The 16,160-nt window shown below is 34.1% G+C and overlaps 1 protein-coding gene across 4 annotated transcripts in view; it reads left to right on the top strand.

Moving 5' to 3' along the window:
* Positions 1-16,160, top strand: part of agap3 (ArfGAP with GTPase domain, ankyrin repeat and PH domain 3) — a 179,448-nt gene that overhangs the window by 160,486 nt on the left and 2,802 nt on the right. For all 4 annotated transcript variants that reach the window (XR_009426741.1, XM_059535218.1, XM_059535219.1 and 1 more), the window contains exon 17: positions 15,852-16,107. Coding sequence is in view for 3 of the 4 variants with exons in the window: in XM_059535218.1 (XP_059391201.1) it covers positions 15,852-16,107 (256 nt within the window). In the remaining variant the exon portion in view is untranslated. The remainder of the gene's footprint in view (positions 1-15,851; positions 16,108-16,160) is intronic.

Genomic DNA, 16,160 nt, shown 5'->3' with positions numbered 1-16,160 from the left:
ATTGAAGTGACCTGCTGCTTCATAGCATGCAAGCCAGCGTCAGGATTTCTCTCAGTGGAGAGCGTGAACGAAGATGTAACAACTGCCCTACAAAAGAGATAGCATCTCCTGACCACCCGAGGTGCTTCAGCTCTCTGTCTCTGTTCTTTTCTCTCACTCGGCGGCGAGTGATGGCTCACAGTTATCTATTGAGTGCTTGGCGGGCTGCAGCCGAGTGCTTTTGACTTGATGAAAGATTATTGATGCTGATATCCCCCTCACACTTCAGTCGTCAGGACGGGCTCGCTGCCGGAGGAGGGAATGTTTTTCATTGTCAGGAGAATCTGATGGTTCACGGCATCCTCCATTTCTCCCGTTCTCTCACTCGCTCACTCACTCATTCTCTCATCGGCTCGGACAAAAACTGAAAATCACATTACCGTCATAGCTGATTTTCTTCAGCCAAAAAGTAATGGGTGAAACATGGTGTGTAATCAGAGTGCACATATATTCAATATGTAGTCATCAGGGTGCATTTGTTCATTTTTTTCCCACTATATGACAGTAATTACTGGTATATCATTTAATATATATATATATATATATGTGTGTGTGTGTGTGTGTCTATTGCTAGAAAAACACTGATAATAATATTATTTATATATATATACACACACACACACACACACACATTTAATTTTAAATTGAGTTTTTTTTTCTCCAGTTTAATATTTTCTAGTTAGTAATTTCTACTTCTACTTATTTCTACTTAATTCTACTTATTACAATTATTTGTCAAAGCAACAAATTTTAAAACTTTGAATTTTGAAAACACAGTGCAGATTTCCTGAGTCACGGTTACAGTGTTGGTCATTCACTCATTGGTATGAATGGGTCAGTTAGACGATCAATTATATATGTATCATCACAATGTGCTTTGACATCAGTGAGTTGAGTAATCGCGCTGGTTTTACCGTCGTGCAGTCAGGCAGGATTGATTTAAAACTCATCAGGGAGGTGAAAACTAACATCCGAGTGAGGGTGTCAAGTCTCAGTGTTCTCTCAGCTCATTTACAGCCCTGATGACTAATTTAAACCCCATCACATAAGCCATGCGCTGCTGTAATGGGCTCTAGATTACTCGCATACACACTTTACCATGAGCTAAACACAAATACTCACATGTGGCAAAGTCTTACACTGTGGGATCATAATGAAGGCTACATTTGTACCACTATCTTAACACTGGTGATATATTGTAACTGTCTAGATGGTGTTTTTTTTTTTTTTTTCCCCAGAAGTTGAAGTTCTCAGGAAAGGTTGAAATTTTGGATTTAATTAAATTAAGTTTTCTTTTTTTCATTCCATCCAAGCACTTATAAAAGTTCAATAATAATAATAATAAAAATTATATATATATGTATGTATGTATGTGTATGTGTATATATATATATATATATATATATAATAGTATTTTAAAAAAGCTCATAAAAGTTTAACATCTTAAAGATTTCTTTAAATGTATTTTAATACAAATTTTCTTTTGTTAGTTTTTTATTTATTCTTTTCAAACAAGTCGAGATGTATTTAAATGTTTATTTTCCATTATTTTTATTTATTCTGTTCAAACACATTATAGTACGGAGATTTTCAAATGTTTTTATTTCACATTTTTTATTTTAGTATCATAACTTTGAAATGTCAAACATTATTATATTTTCTCCAACTGTGATGATAAACAGCCAGATTTCAGTTATTGTACCTATTATAAATCCAGCTTTGACTTGGAAACTCAATGCGTGTCTGCTGATGTGTTTCCAGCTGTTGAAATTATAAATATTGTTTTAATTATTGAGCAGCGTCAATCGATCATGGAGCTCTGTAGTTACTCTATTAAGCGGATTGATATACTTATGATAGATTTACACAGTTTTGCCATCAATCTTGCAGGGGTAGAGAGGATAGAGGCGCTACAGAGGTCGGCTCATCCGAGGCTCTTTAGAGCTTAAATTAGAAATTGGCAGTTGTGTGTGTTTTCGCATCAACTCTAATTACCTGACACCCTTGTGCCACACGACTGAGAGAATTCTTTCAGTTGTTGGTGAGACGGGATGCTGACGATTTACACACAGGTTTGGCTTTGATTAGGATCGCCAGATTATTGCTCTTATAACTCAGTTTAAACTATGTATAATACTGAAACCTTGTTTAACACGTACGCTTATTAAACACTAAATATGTGTTTATATCTGTATTGTATCAGGGTTATTATAGTTAATAAATGTAAAAAAAAAAAAAAAATTTTAAATAAATCATTTTATATAATATATAATAAACTGAAATAACGAAATATTTTAAAAAGCTATTTATTGCTATATTTATTTATTTATATTTGTTTAATTATTTTATGTCAGTTAATTGCAAAAAAAAAAAAACATTTCTAATTTTCATTTAGTTTAAACAGCTGCGCTAAAATAGCTAAAATTGAATTAAAAATGAGTAGGAATTATATTTTTAAAAAATCATTAAAATGATGGAAACGCGACAAATTTAATAAAACATTAAAATATAAACATTCTAAAAATATGAACTAATTAAAAAAAACTCTGTGATACTAACATAACACTGATTTGTATCTGTTATGTATTTATCTATGTGTATCTATTTGCTCAACTCGTTATTTTCCTCCTTTTCTTTGCTCTTTTGTGGCTGGACGGAAAGAGATAGCAATTGTGCGTCTCACACACACACACACACACACACACACACACACACTCACAGTGCCCTTTAGCTCTGATGATCCTCCAGTTTGTTTCAGAAATAATTTGCCGTTGCGTCTTGGCCACAGGGCAGAGGCACTAATACAAATGAATCGCTTCACTAACCTCCTTCCCCCTCTTACACCTGTCCTCTCTTCTCTCTCGTTCTTCAGTGGTCGGGATTGTGTTTCTAGTGTTGGGTTCAGATGTTGTTTTGTTTCCATTAATGCGTTTTTTGTATGTTTAGCCAATCAGATGAGAGCTAGTGTTTGATTGATAGCTCAGTTATAAAGTAATGTACAGTATGGTAACAGAATGTGACAAGGTTGATTAGACACCAGAATCTCATTTAATGGCATATAGTGTTTGATAAGAACTAGTAAAAAAAAAAAAAACTGTACAATTAGACAGAGCAATGGTGCAATTTACAGTATTTCTCCTCATCAGTGAACGCTGAGGTTGAGGTTTCACTAAAGGTTTGAGGTCCGTTTCAGGAATCGGCTGTAATTGTAGATACATCAGCACATCAGCGGCTGACTTAAATACTGGAATGATAAATGTTTGACATCATGAATTGCTTTTGTTGTTGCACATTTTCTTTTTTCCCTTCTGGCATTGAAAATGTGTTTTGCTCTCTTGTGGTACATTTTTCAAAGTATTGTTTGTGCTCTCATAGCCCCCTGCAGAAAATGTATTCAAGACAAGAAACGTGTTTTTATTTTTTAACATTTTTACGATGGTCAGATGATTGACTGCTTTAGATGGATGGATGGATGGATGGATGGATGGATAGATTTTTTTGAATTGAATTCTATTAGTAAGGTCTCCATTATGAACCTAAAATGAATTTTTGGCACTATTTTAGCTTCACAACACATTCAACTAATTGATCATGAATCAGTTTTAATTTATATGTTGATTATTTTTTATTTAATGCCTATTAATTTTTTTATGTTACAAATATTATTATTTAATGGAAAAAAAATTGCGAAAATAGGGCACCCTGAACAGCAAGTGAGTTATTAATTGCCGCTGTTGTTGGACAAAAAATACAGCAAAAACACAAATATTGTGAAATATTATTACAATTTAAAATAACTATTTTTGACTTGAATAAATTTTTAAATGTAATTTATTCCTGTTTATGTCCTATTTTCAGCATTATGACTCCAGTCTTCAGTGTCACATGATCTTTCAGAAAACATTTGATTATGCTGATTTGCTGCTCAAAAACCATTTCTGAATATTGTTATTATCGTTTACATTTATTCATTTATTATCATTATTATTTATTTTCATTATTATTATTATTTATTCAGTTATTATCAGTGTTGAATACAGCTGTGCCGCTTCATATTTTTGTGAAAACCATCATATTTTTCTTTCCAGGATACTTTAATGAATAGAAAGTTCAAAAGAACGACATTTATTTGAAATGTAACCCTTCTGTAACATTATAAATATCTATACTGTAACTTTTGATCAATTGAATGCCTTCTTGGTGAATAAAAGTATTAATTTCCTATGTTTTTAATGAACAGTAGTATAGTCCACTCTCAGTTTGTGGTTTGGTTAATTAAAATATTTCTGTTTGAAGAATCAGATGGACTCATGTTGTAGAAACATTAAAGCTCTGTTTGTGTTTAAGTGTGTAGTACATGAAGCATCATTCATAACAGTGAACTACACACTGACACTGTCTCACTGCAAGCACTCCCCCTCTCTTTCTTTCGCTCTCTCTCTCCTTTACAAACACTCATTCCCTGCTGGGAGGCTGGTTGGGATCTGTTTGATGTGTCTTTTGAGAGTTTCAGGGGTTGTTTTGTGTTTGTGTGCCGGCGAGGCCCTTCAGAAGTTCCCCTTCCTCTGAGCCCCTCTTACCTCCATGAACCCATTCCCTTCCTGGCTCTGCGTTCTGATTGGTCGTTTGGTGAAGAGGGCATGCACCTTCCTCCATGCCCTCGTCATTTGTGTCTCAGATGGTCCACTTTCACTTGCATGTCCAATTGCTTTTGGATCTTCCTGGAGAGACGCCTCCCCCCGAGTGTGCACTACATAGGGACCCTCTCATAAATCCCTGTGTGCTGTTTAGTGTGGGTTGAGTAATTGCCCTGCTGTCTCTTCCTCTGTATTGGAGTTCATTCATCTGTTCCTGATTCTCTGGGCCAGGCTACAGGAATCAGTTTCCCGTTTGGGTGATCATTAGGGTCAGGTGATGCTAGAAAAGCTCTTGTAAAAGCTTGACTCAATACCACACTCCTCAAAAAAACATGAGGTTAATTTGTTAATGTTAATGTATTTATCCATACATTTATCCATCTGTATTTTTTGTGAAAAGTGGGCTGTAATATTTGCCTTTAAATTATTATATTAATATTACATTTTACATGTTATCATTAATATAATTATATTTTAATGTTTTTTTATATTTTTATATTTTATAATTAAATGTATTTATATTAATTATGTGTATATACATATATGCAATATGTAGTTATAATTATGTATAATATATATATATATAGTGTATATATTTGAAATATATACAGTTATAATTATATTATATATAATATTATATAAATTCAATTAATATTAATAATAGTTTTGTGTGTTATAATAATTATTCAGAATTTGTGTGCATATATATGTGTGTGTGTGTGTTAAATTTAAAACTCATTTAGAATGAACTGTATTTACATTAAATTGATAATATCCACAGAAACTTTTGTTTGTTTTCCTGTTATTTGTAATTACATATTTTTACAGTTTTTAATTGTTTTTTTTTATATAAATAGATGTATTTGATTTAAATATATTCACTCACAATTGAAATATTATTCAAATTACAAATATATATTTTACAGTGCAGTATTATATTCCAAAAGTATTTATTATTTAATATTAATTATAATTTTTTATGTAAATAATATTAATTTTAATTACAATTTGATTCAAGATAATAGCCTTTTTTTCTTAAGTATAATGCGCACTTATCAGTCATGCACAATTATACATTAAGAAATATATATCACGTTGACTTTAATGGTTTATTATTGAGTGATATTATGAAGTGTTAATTTTATTGTTGTTCTCTTTGAAGCAGTTAACAGCATTTCAAGTCAAGTGGGATATAAAGAGTATCTGGTCTCCTTTTCAGGCTTCTAGTCTCTCTCACACTCCAGTCCCCCGATGTCCCCCAAGCAACCCTGATATCCACTGCAAATATGTGTGTACCAGTGTATGTGTGTGTGTGTTTCCTGAATGTGGTTTTCTCCCCCTGCAGAGAGAATCTTCCCTCCATCTCATCACTCTTTCCTGGCCTCCTCGTCCCTCCCTCGCTTTTGACACGCTAAAGCTGCACATTTTATTTTTCTTCCTCCTGCCGAGAGGAAGTGTCTTTTCATGGCTTCTCGGCTTTCTCCCATAAACCCTTCCACACAGTGCCCTGTGTTTGGATTGGGTCTCCATTTCAAACAAAAGTCTGAGGCGGGATTACCAGCCCCTCTCTTCCTCTCTTTCACACTTCTCCTTTCAAGTGGAGGATTTGAGAAGCCTGTTGCTGCTTCTGAAATCTTCCTCCTTCCTTCTCAAGGACAGGTGACCGTAAACTGACTGAGAGAATGTTTAAAAGCTTCATACCTATTCAGATTAGTTGTGTATGGAAGCTTAAATACATGCAAAATGCTGATTAAATCCTCCACTAATGCCCTGATGTCTTATAAATCTCATCACAAATAAATAAAAACCATTTAGTGACTTCCATTATCTGAGACTTGCATAGCAAAGCAATTATTTCATTTTATTTTGAATTTGGAGAGATAACAAAGCTCCAACAACCTCATTTATTTTAATTTATTTGTTTTTAACTGTGGATAGATATCATAAGGCTCTTAAAACAACAAAAAGTACCTTATTTTATTTTGAATGTGGACAAATATAAAATAAAATAGAAAAATAAGGTACTTCTTGTTGTTTTTAGAACTTTATTTTATTTTATTTTGCATTCAAAGTGAATGTGTGAACTAAAAATAACTTTCATTTTACCAAAATAATTTTTAACTTTACCATTTATTTTATTTTATTTTATTTAGTTTTATTTAGTTTTATTTTATTTTGAATGTTGACATATATAATGAAGCTCCAAAAATAACAAAATAGTACCTTTTTTTTCTTATTTTATTTTATTTTATAGTCAAAGTGAATGTGAACAGATGCCATAGAGCTCCTAAAAATAACTTTCCTATTTTATTTAACCTTTTTTTTTAATGTGGACATACCATAAGGCTCCTTAATAACAAAATAATAAAAATAATTATAATAATAATAAAAAAAAAATTCATACCAAAGTTTTATGTGAAGACCAAAATTTGTTGAAATCGTCTTAAATACAATGTCAGGCCAAATTGAGTTTCTTGACCAATCTTCACTGACATCAGACCTGTCTCTTTTCATCTTATTGCACCATATTGGATTTCAGATTTGATCTGTTCCTCACAGAAATCCGTCATGTCTTCAAAGGACTTGGAATACAGTGCATAAATAGTATGCCCCGCTTCTATGGTTCCTTTATGATCATTTAGGGAGTTTGTCAGGCGAAATTGCAGCATGAACATTCATCAAACCATCTCCTTTTGACTTCACACATACAAAAAGTTAATTTAATTAAAAGTCACTTTAGGTGACCCTGTGAATCTGTGATGAATGAATCTGAATCTGTCCTTCCACTTGTCAAAAGTGATTCTCCCTTGTTAAACTAGTGTAAACTCACCCTCCTCCTTCCCCAAACCTCTCGCACTTTAAACCTCTCTCCTCCTGAAGTTTTAGAGTCGCCCACCCTCTTAAACCCCTGCGATGGCATGGTGGGTTTCCTGTAAAGAATTCAGATGAAGAGAGAACAACAGGGTGGGTCTCCTCAGAAGAAAAACAAGCTTTGAAAGATTGACTGCTGAAGGAGGAGGGGAGGGAGGCTAATTATACACACTCTCTCACACACACACTCTGAAGAACAATTCACTGAGCCCAGAGTCCATTCACTTGCTCTGTGCCTTGTTCACAAAGACCTGTCAGGATTTTCAGAGAAACAGCATTAAAGATGTGGCTTACTTAATTAGCTCATGCCATTGTTGCCGAAGTGACTTAAACAACACTTGCTCGTACAGACGCGATTGTCTTCGGGGGAATATAATGGTGGCATGGGATAACAGATTATCAGTTTGGAGATGCCACAACATTTGTTCTGCTTCATAAAGCCGGTGTTGTTTGTAGTAAGAGTGCACTTCTGAAACGCTGAGATGTAACTGCTGACTGGAGTCATTTCATTAGACGTTAAGTAGTTCCTTTTAGTGTTTTAGGTCAAGATTGTTTGGTTGCTTATTTTCTTATTCATTTTTTAATGCCCCCGCACCTCCTGTAAAGACACTGATTACAGACCGTTGAAATGATTCGCAGAAACTTCTTGCATTTGGGTTTGTGAATTTTCCGATGGAAATGTGAGTGGAGCTTGTTGACACGATGACGGGGTTCTTTTCCTCATCTGTCCTTCATGTTTCTTTGGATTTGTGCGGTTGAGACGGATGAGTTTGTCCCCCGTCAGAGGAAGTGTGCGTGGTTCGAAGATAATAGTGCCAATCACTGCTTCTGTAAATTAAAGTGAATTTAAGTTGTAGTCTTTGGCTTTACATAAATAATATTGTTATTACAAGAACCAATTTTGCTTCTCTGCTTGCGATAAGATCATTTTAAGCCACTTAACTCTGGGAAAGTTTTCAGTCCAGTGATCCAGTAAGTGAGTGCATTCAAACAATCTTTTCTAATATAAAGAAATTACATCAGAGGCTGATTACATCAGAGATTGCAGAGAGAAAAGAGACTCCAGTTGCATTTTAAGTGAATTATTCATTCCAGTGAGTTGCACTTTAAAACACAAGCTCTGTTGTATTCTGTGATTGTCTCTGAAGCGCGCGAACCCTCACACATCACGCTGTGTGAAGTACAGACTGAACGGATTGTCAACATCCCACCGCTGTACTGCCAGATGAGACGCAAACTACATTTTCTCGACTGGATAACCAGTCTCGCTAGTGAAGTTTTGATGATTGAGGACTGCAATGAAGGTAAAGACGATTGCAATGCCGTACAGGAGATGTACAGTAAGCACGCGAGAGTCTGTTATATTAATGCATGTAACAGTGCTCTTGACGCATTGATTGCAAATTTAACGTATGCACAGACACAGACATTTCCGTACATTCACGTTGTTTCCACACACATTCACGATAATGTTTTTATTTGTCATGTTTATGTTGCTGTGTTTAGTTATAGTGAATGGATCCCTGTACTCTAAAAGAGATATACAGATTGCTGATAGTTGGTTGTTTTAGTTTTAGTTTTTTAGTTTTTTGGCATCTCCATGTGGTCCTGTTCGGTATCACAACTTGACCTCTCTAAAATGTAAAAAAGCTCTTTGCTGTTGCACTGTTCACATACTATAACATTTTTCTTTCATGTGTGCTTATATGGGCTCCTTAGATCATTTGGTTCTTTGGTGTCCTTTTGAAGTTTCTAAGTTTAAAGTTTCTAAGCTAAATTTATCTTGAAAAAAGCTTGCAGAAAATATAGATTTTTGAGAATCACCCTTCAATCTTTTGGTTTACTTTGCTGGATATAGCAAATGATGACAAAATAAACATTTGAAACAAGATCCATGCTTAATTTCATGAAGTGTGCGATTAATCGTGATTAATCAGAGAAAAAGGACATGATTAATTAGAATGACAGTCCTAATTTTGTCATAGAACATTGTTTTTGCAGCATTAAGGTAGATATATATGATTTAAATTATGAAAGAAAAAAAGACGGTAGAAATAACATAATTCGGTAGAAAGAACATCAGGTCAACACCGATAGCCTCGTGAGCAGTGTGCCGACACATAGCTAAATTACACTTCAACGTCCTGAATTCGAACCCCCCCCCCCCCCCCATTAATTTATTAATTAATTAATAAATTAATTATTTAATTTTTTATTAAATAATAAAAAATAATTTTATTATTTTTAAATTTAAAATAATAAAATTTAGTATAAATTTTAATCTTAAATTTCTTGAATTGTATATAGTATAAAGAGATTTTGTAAGATTTTCTATGGTAATGTAATGTTTTATTTATATTTGATATATGTATTAAATGCATAAAATTATATATAAAATACAAATAAAAAGATATAAATATTTATTTAATCTCGTTTATAAAAAATCTGTGGAGTAATGTATACTTTTATGTAAATTGTATGTAATATAAGATGTATACATTCTTATATTATATAGACATTAAATAATGCATTAAATATTATATTTGTAATGCACTTATAAATGAAATATAGGAAATATAAATGAAATATTGAAATATATATAAAAAAATTTAATTTCTAGCACTTATTAATTTATTATATTATAATTTATGCAGTCTTTTATGTAATAATATAAGTTCACATATATTTGAATGCATGCAATACAAATATAAAAATATAAATTGTATTTGGAAAATTCTTAAATATTTGATTATTAAATTAATAAATATATAAATAATATATATATACATACATATATACACACACACACACACACACTAATTAATCACTCAACTTTGCAGTGATGAAAAAATGTAAATGCATGAAGAATATCAGTACAGTGCTGACTGATATAGACTTGTATAGAAGTGTATAATTCAGTAAGAATAATTCAATACTAGCCAGCCCATTCTCATCTATACTGTAACTGTCATTATTTCTGTAATTTCTCTCTATCATCTTGTTGGTTTGTTGTCATCAACATTAGCGCTGTGGTTTTGGTGACGCTGTCTTTGTGGAGACTCGTCCCGGGGGAAACCCATCACCCGACTCATCTCTCCAGACTCTCTTTACCTCTATCAGCTCTCTCTCACTCAGTCTCTTCTGTGTGTCGCTCACCCCAGCGAGGCAAACAACAGCTCCTTTCTGCTCCTCTTATCACCCGCCGCACGGGGTCAATGGGTCAGACCGCCACTGAGCATGCTCAGATACGCTCGTATTGATTTTACTTTAGCGCCATACCCCTCGCCATCACCATGAATGCCAGCTGAAGAGAGAAGAGGGGGTGGCTGGGTGATAGAGAGGGATAGATAGAAGTCTGGTGCGTGCTGAAGAGTTGGACTCCATTCTCTGGTCCGAGTGTGTCTCTTTCAGCCCTTTTCTTTGGGCCTTCGATCTGGCGGGCTGCTGGCGGCCCCCTAGAGGGTTGAGGGGCCAGTGTTGAGAGGGCCTCCTTTGTGGGGATTCACCGGGCAGGACTGACAACGGCGATAAAAACGCGGCTTCCCCTCAACGCACACACTCCTGTATTGTCCACAGTAGACATGCTGTTCACAATGTGTAACCTTTCGATAGCCAGACAGACTTTAACCCTATAGATTCTGATGGAAAACCGGTCTTAAGGAAGTTAAGGCTGAGGATGTGTGATTTGTACATTTAACCTGCTTCCCTTGTGACCTCTGTCATAATCAGAACTGAATTACTCTGGACCTCCTCAAAGTCACAGATAGGATTCTGTCAGAAATACAGACTCTACTGGGATTGTCATATATTCAGAAGTCGCTAAGTTTATCTGATGTACAGTATCAAAGTCGCATTTAACCAGTGGTTGCCAAAGTAAGGTGATATTAGAGCCGGGCGAAATTATACACTATAATTTTATAGCCATTAAGTACTACACTGTATTATTTAAAGTATTATGATTATAAAGAATTTAATGCAAATATAAAATATAGAAAATATATCTAGCTTGTCAATCTTATATGTACTGTATATCACTGAATTGTTAAACATCCTATAAATGTTTACTTTTATTTACTTATTTATTTAGGAAAACATGCCTTGTTTATTTTTAACATGCTTTTTCATATTAGACGGTGGGCCGAGGGGAGATTTCGTGTTTTCAAACGATCTGTGGCGAGGGATAACCCAGTTTTTTATATGTAACCGCTACGCTTTTCAACAAAGCAAATAAAAATTGTTGCCACTCAAACACTTTGCACATTACTATAATGTCGGTAATTTTCTCCAGGTTATTTTCCCGGCGAATAGAGCAAGCAGCTACTTGCGGGGTCCGACCTGCATGACGTATTTGTTGCCTTCAGCCAATAGCGTGCGTGGAAAGTGTCGGCGATTCGTTTGTGAACGCACTGGCGAGCTTCGTGCCAAGGATTTAAGATTGTACTATTCAAGATAAGAACTATTTTTCTTATTTTGCTACATATTCAGTTTGACACAAAATTATAATGTAGAGGTTACGTTATACATTTATATTTGTTTTTATTTTATGTAGCCACCTTTGTCATACGATATCCTGTCATTTCTTTGTAATCTTTAATAAATACACCCTTCTGATTTAACACATTTGACATAATGGTATTGCTTGGAAACAGCGTCATGAAAAAATGAGACAGACAATACTTTTTTTCCCGCCCATGTTTACTTGGATGAAATGAAAAAACATGAAGTGCTGTATGCATATATTTGAGGAAAGTGGTGGACCCACCATTCCCTTCACAGACATAAGTTGGGAGAAATTTATTAAATCAGTGTTTCTGTGGAAAGACCTTGAGGGCATAGAAGGTATCATTGCAGAAGAGGCAGTACAGGCATACAAGTTACAAAGCCAGGAACCTACAAACCAGTTAGTCAAACCAGCTAACACTGGCTACCACAGGGAGTGCTACAGTCATTTCACAAATATTACGAAGATAAAACGAGCACAAAGGAGAAGAGAGAAGGCAGTATCAGTTGAAGAAACTGCAAAGAAAGGTTGGTATTATATTGTATAGACAGGCAGTGCAGTATTGGACATACAGTACAGGTCAAAAGTTTGGAAACTACTATTTTTAATGGTTTTTTTTAATGAGTTTCTTCCGCTCATCAGGCCTGCATTTATTTTATCTAAAATACAGGGGAAAAATTTAATATTGTGATTATATAATTACAATTAAAATAATTGATTTTCAATTTATTATACTTTAAATTATCATTTATTTCTGTGATGCAAAGCTGAATTTTTAGGATCATCATCACACAATCCTTTAGAAATCATTCTAATATGATGATTCATTATCAAAGTTGGAAACAGTTCTGTTTAATATTTTTTAAGAACATGTGATACTTTTTTATGATACTTTGATGAATAAAAAGTAAAACAAAACAAAAAAAGCAGCAGCAGCTATGTTTTTAAAATGCAAATATTTTGTAACAACATTTTATATATATATAAATAAATATATAATATATAAATATATTTTAAAAAATTCTTTTTTAAATAAAATCAATACTTTTATTCAGCAAGGATGTGTTAAATTGATAAAAAGTAAAGTGATAGTAAATAAGATTTATATTATTTGATTTTTTTTTCTTTTTAATCTTTTATTCATCAAATATATTAGCAGAACTGTTTGCAACACTAAAAAAAAATCAGAATATTAGAATGATTTCTAATGATCATGTGATAGACTGGATGTCACATGTGACACTGAAGACTGAAGTAATGATGCTATTTTTTTTTTAAATCACTATCAAAGTTAATATATATATATATATATATATATATATTTCTACTCATTTATGCAGGCTTGAGTAGAAGAGACTTCTTTCAAAAACATAAAAAAATCGTAATGTTTTCTAAACTTTTGACCTGTACAGTGCAGAATGGACAGTAATATACAGTTAAGAAAGTAGTATTTACAGTAATATAAATTAAATATTATATAAGAGCAGAATAGATATACAGTATGAACAACACATACAGATATGTGCAGTGTAGTTGCAGTAACAACATAAGATAAGTACAAAAAACTACTTGAAATGTTTTGGCAAACTTTTAAGTTGGCTTAAAGCCTAGCCCAAAAGTTAAGGCAATAAAGTTCAATAGACAGGTAGAAAGAAAAAAATAAATAGATAAGAAAAAAAAAAGGTTAGAAAGAAATCTAGAAAGAAGGATAGATAGAAAAAAGAAAGATATAAAGGAAGTAGGTTTAATTGAGTCTAGGACTTCAGGGAGTTTAGATTTGAGTTAACTTAATATAGCTACACAATGAATTAACTAATATAATAAAAAAATAAAGTTTCACCCCATCACCAGAACTATGTGAGGCTCTGGAAGCTTACACGTGTGATCTATATGATCAGAAGGACTGCCAAGATGTCAATATTGCAAGGGCTAACCTGTTCAAATCAGGTAAATGTTCTGAGAGAGACTTGCCTCCAAACAAAGACTCCTTGCATAAACACATCCAGCGGGCAAGCTATCAGGCTGCAGTACACAGGAGGTGTCTTGAGTGCATGCCAGACATTCCTCCTCCTGTAAATCATGGCTGGAAGATGGTAGGAGATTTCTACGGAGTAGACTGGATGACTCTTCCGCCAGCTCCAGAGGCCATACTGGAACTTGTGCACTGCTCATGTAAAAAAACGAATTGTGTTAAAGGTAGATGCACATGTAAACTGCATGAGCTGCCATGTACAAACCTCTGTCAGTGTTTAAACTGTGACAATAAGTCACTTGAAGATGACTAGGGCACATGTGTGTATGCATGTACACATGTGGGGAGATGTGTGTTTGCTACTCTTGCAGAAGTAAATCTGTATGACAGGTTTATGTACATTATAACTCTGCTTTGTTTGATAGTCTATGTTTTTTGATAGTTATACTTATAATCTTGTTTGTTTTGCATGCAGTTTATGTTCTTTGATTGTGATCATCTTATTTCTAATACATACAGTTCTAACTAACGTTAGAGTTCTTAGCTCTCCAGTTTGAATATTGATTAGAATATTAGGATACTGACTCTATAACGTTATGTCAGATGTAACTGGTAATTAAATATATATGTCTTAAACATCAACAGGTTCATGTTCGCCTTGAGTTTTTGGCGAACGTTTGCAAAACGATCTGAGATAATCATCAACCAACATAAAGTGGAGCTGTAGTCTATGCGAGTTGGACGAAGTGTCACCGTTAGAATGTAATGTTTACACCAAATCAAATATGTAATCGCATGATGCGATTTACTGCCAGAGCAGTTAAATATGATATTCTAAACGGCTCTGGCTACTGCTAGTTCGCCAGCTGAAACGTTACCCTACTTAAAACGACACTAACGAGACGCTTACACACGTTTGAACAACACAGTGTACAAAACAAACATTTTATATAAATATATTCTAATTAAATGAATACTTACAATCACACAAATAATGTCCTTGACGATCAATGCGCTGCTGGTGCTCGTGTCTGATAGCTAAATCATTCGTGTAACAGCTGTTCTAAATAAACTACATCTGATTGGATAGTAATAATCCCATGTCAGTATCTTGCCGCGCTATTGGCTCAACTAATATAGTAGGCAACCGCGTTTGCCTGCATATTTACGGATCGTGCATTATGATTTCGGGGAAAATGTGCAATAAATGGGAGTGGCAACACTTTTCATATCGTTGAGAATAAAACAACCGTCCCAACTTTACAAATCCAGGTTCTCCCTCCATGGGGATCATTCATTTCGAAAAGTAAAGCAGATACGGACCCTCGGCCCACCGTCTATATTGTTTAGTTCATAGAAATTGTTGTTAAAAACAGGAGAAAAAATATAATATATAGAATAATATAATTAATAAATACTATATACAACACTAAATTTGATTAATTTTTTTTTTAAATTTAGTCAGGAATGATCATTTCTACCAAAAGAACTAAAACAATAAAAATCTTGAAACATAAATATATAAATAATAAAATAAAATATATAACAATTATAAATAAAGACCTGTGTTCCATAGTTTTTTCATCAATATATGTATAGATTATTTAACTATTTAAACATATATAACAAAACCTAGAACTAAGCAACTATATTTACCTACATACATTTTTACTGAAATATTTAAAAATGTGGATTATAAATTGATTATAAATTGATTTCGTTGATTCAGCGTTTTGATTTGATTCACTAGAACAGAATGGTGTTAGCTATCAGAATGACCGCTGATAATCATGAATAAAAAGTTGATCTCTGTTTGTGTCCTCACTCTCAGGGAAGTGAAGGAGCGCTGGATCCGGGCGAAGTACGAACAGAAGTTGTTTCTGGTGGGGCTTCCTCAGTCAGACGTGCCTCTGGGACAGCAGCTCCTGCGGGCCGTGGTGGAGGACGACCTGAGGCTGGTGGTTCTCCTGCTTGCCCACGGCACCAAAGAAGAGGTCAACGAAACGTATGGGGACGGAGACGGACGTACCGCCCTGCACCTGTCCTGCGCCATGGCTAATGTGGTCATCACACAGCTGCTCATCTGGGTAAGGACTCGCTCTTTGCAACCTCCTTTCATTCTTAAGTCTCCCTCCATCAT

This window comes from Carassius carassius, chromosome 42, assembly GCF_963082965.1.
Source record: "Carassius carassius chromosome 42, fCarCar2.1, whole genome shotgun sequence".
Classification (NCBI taxonomy): Eukaryota; Metazoa; Chordata; class Actinopteri; order Cypriniformes; family Cyprinidae; genus Carassius; species Carassius carassius.
The sequence above is the reverse complement of the archived record's forward strand: the minus strand, read 5'-3'. Positions and strand labels throughout refer to the sequence as shown.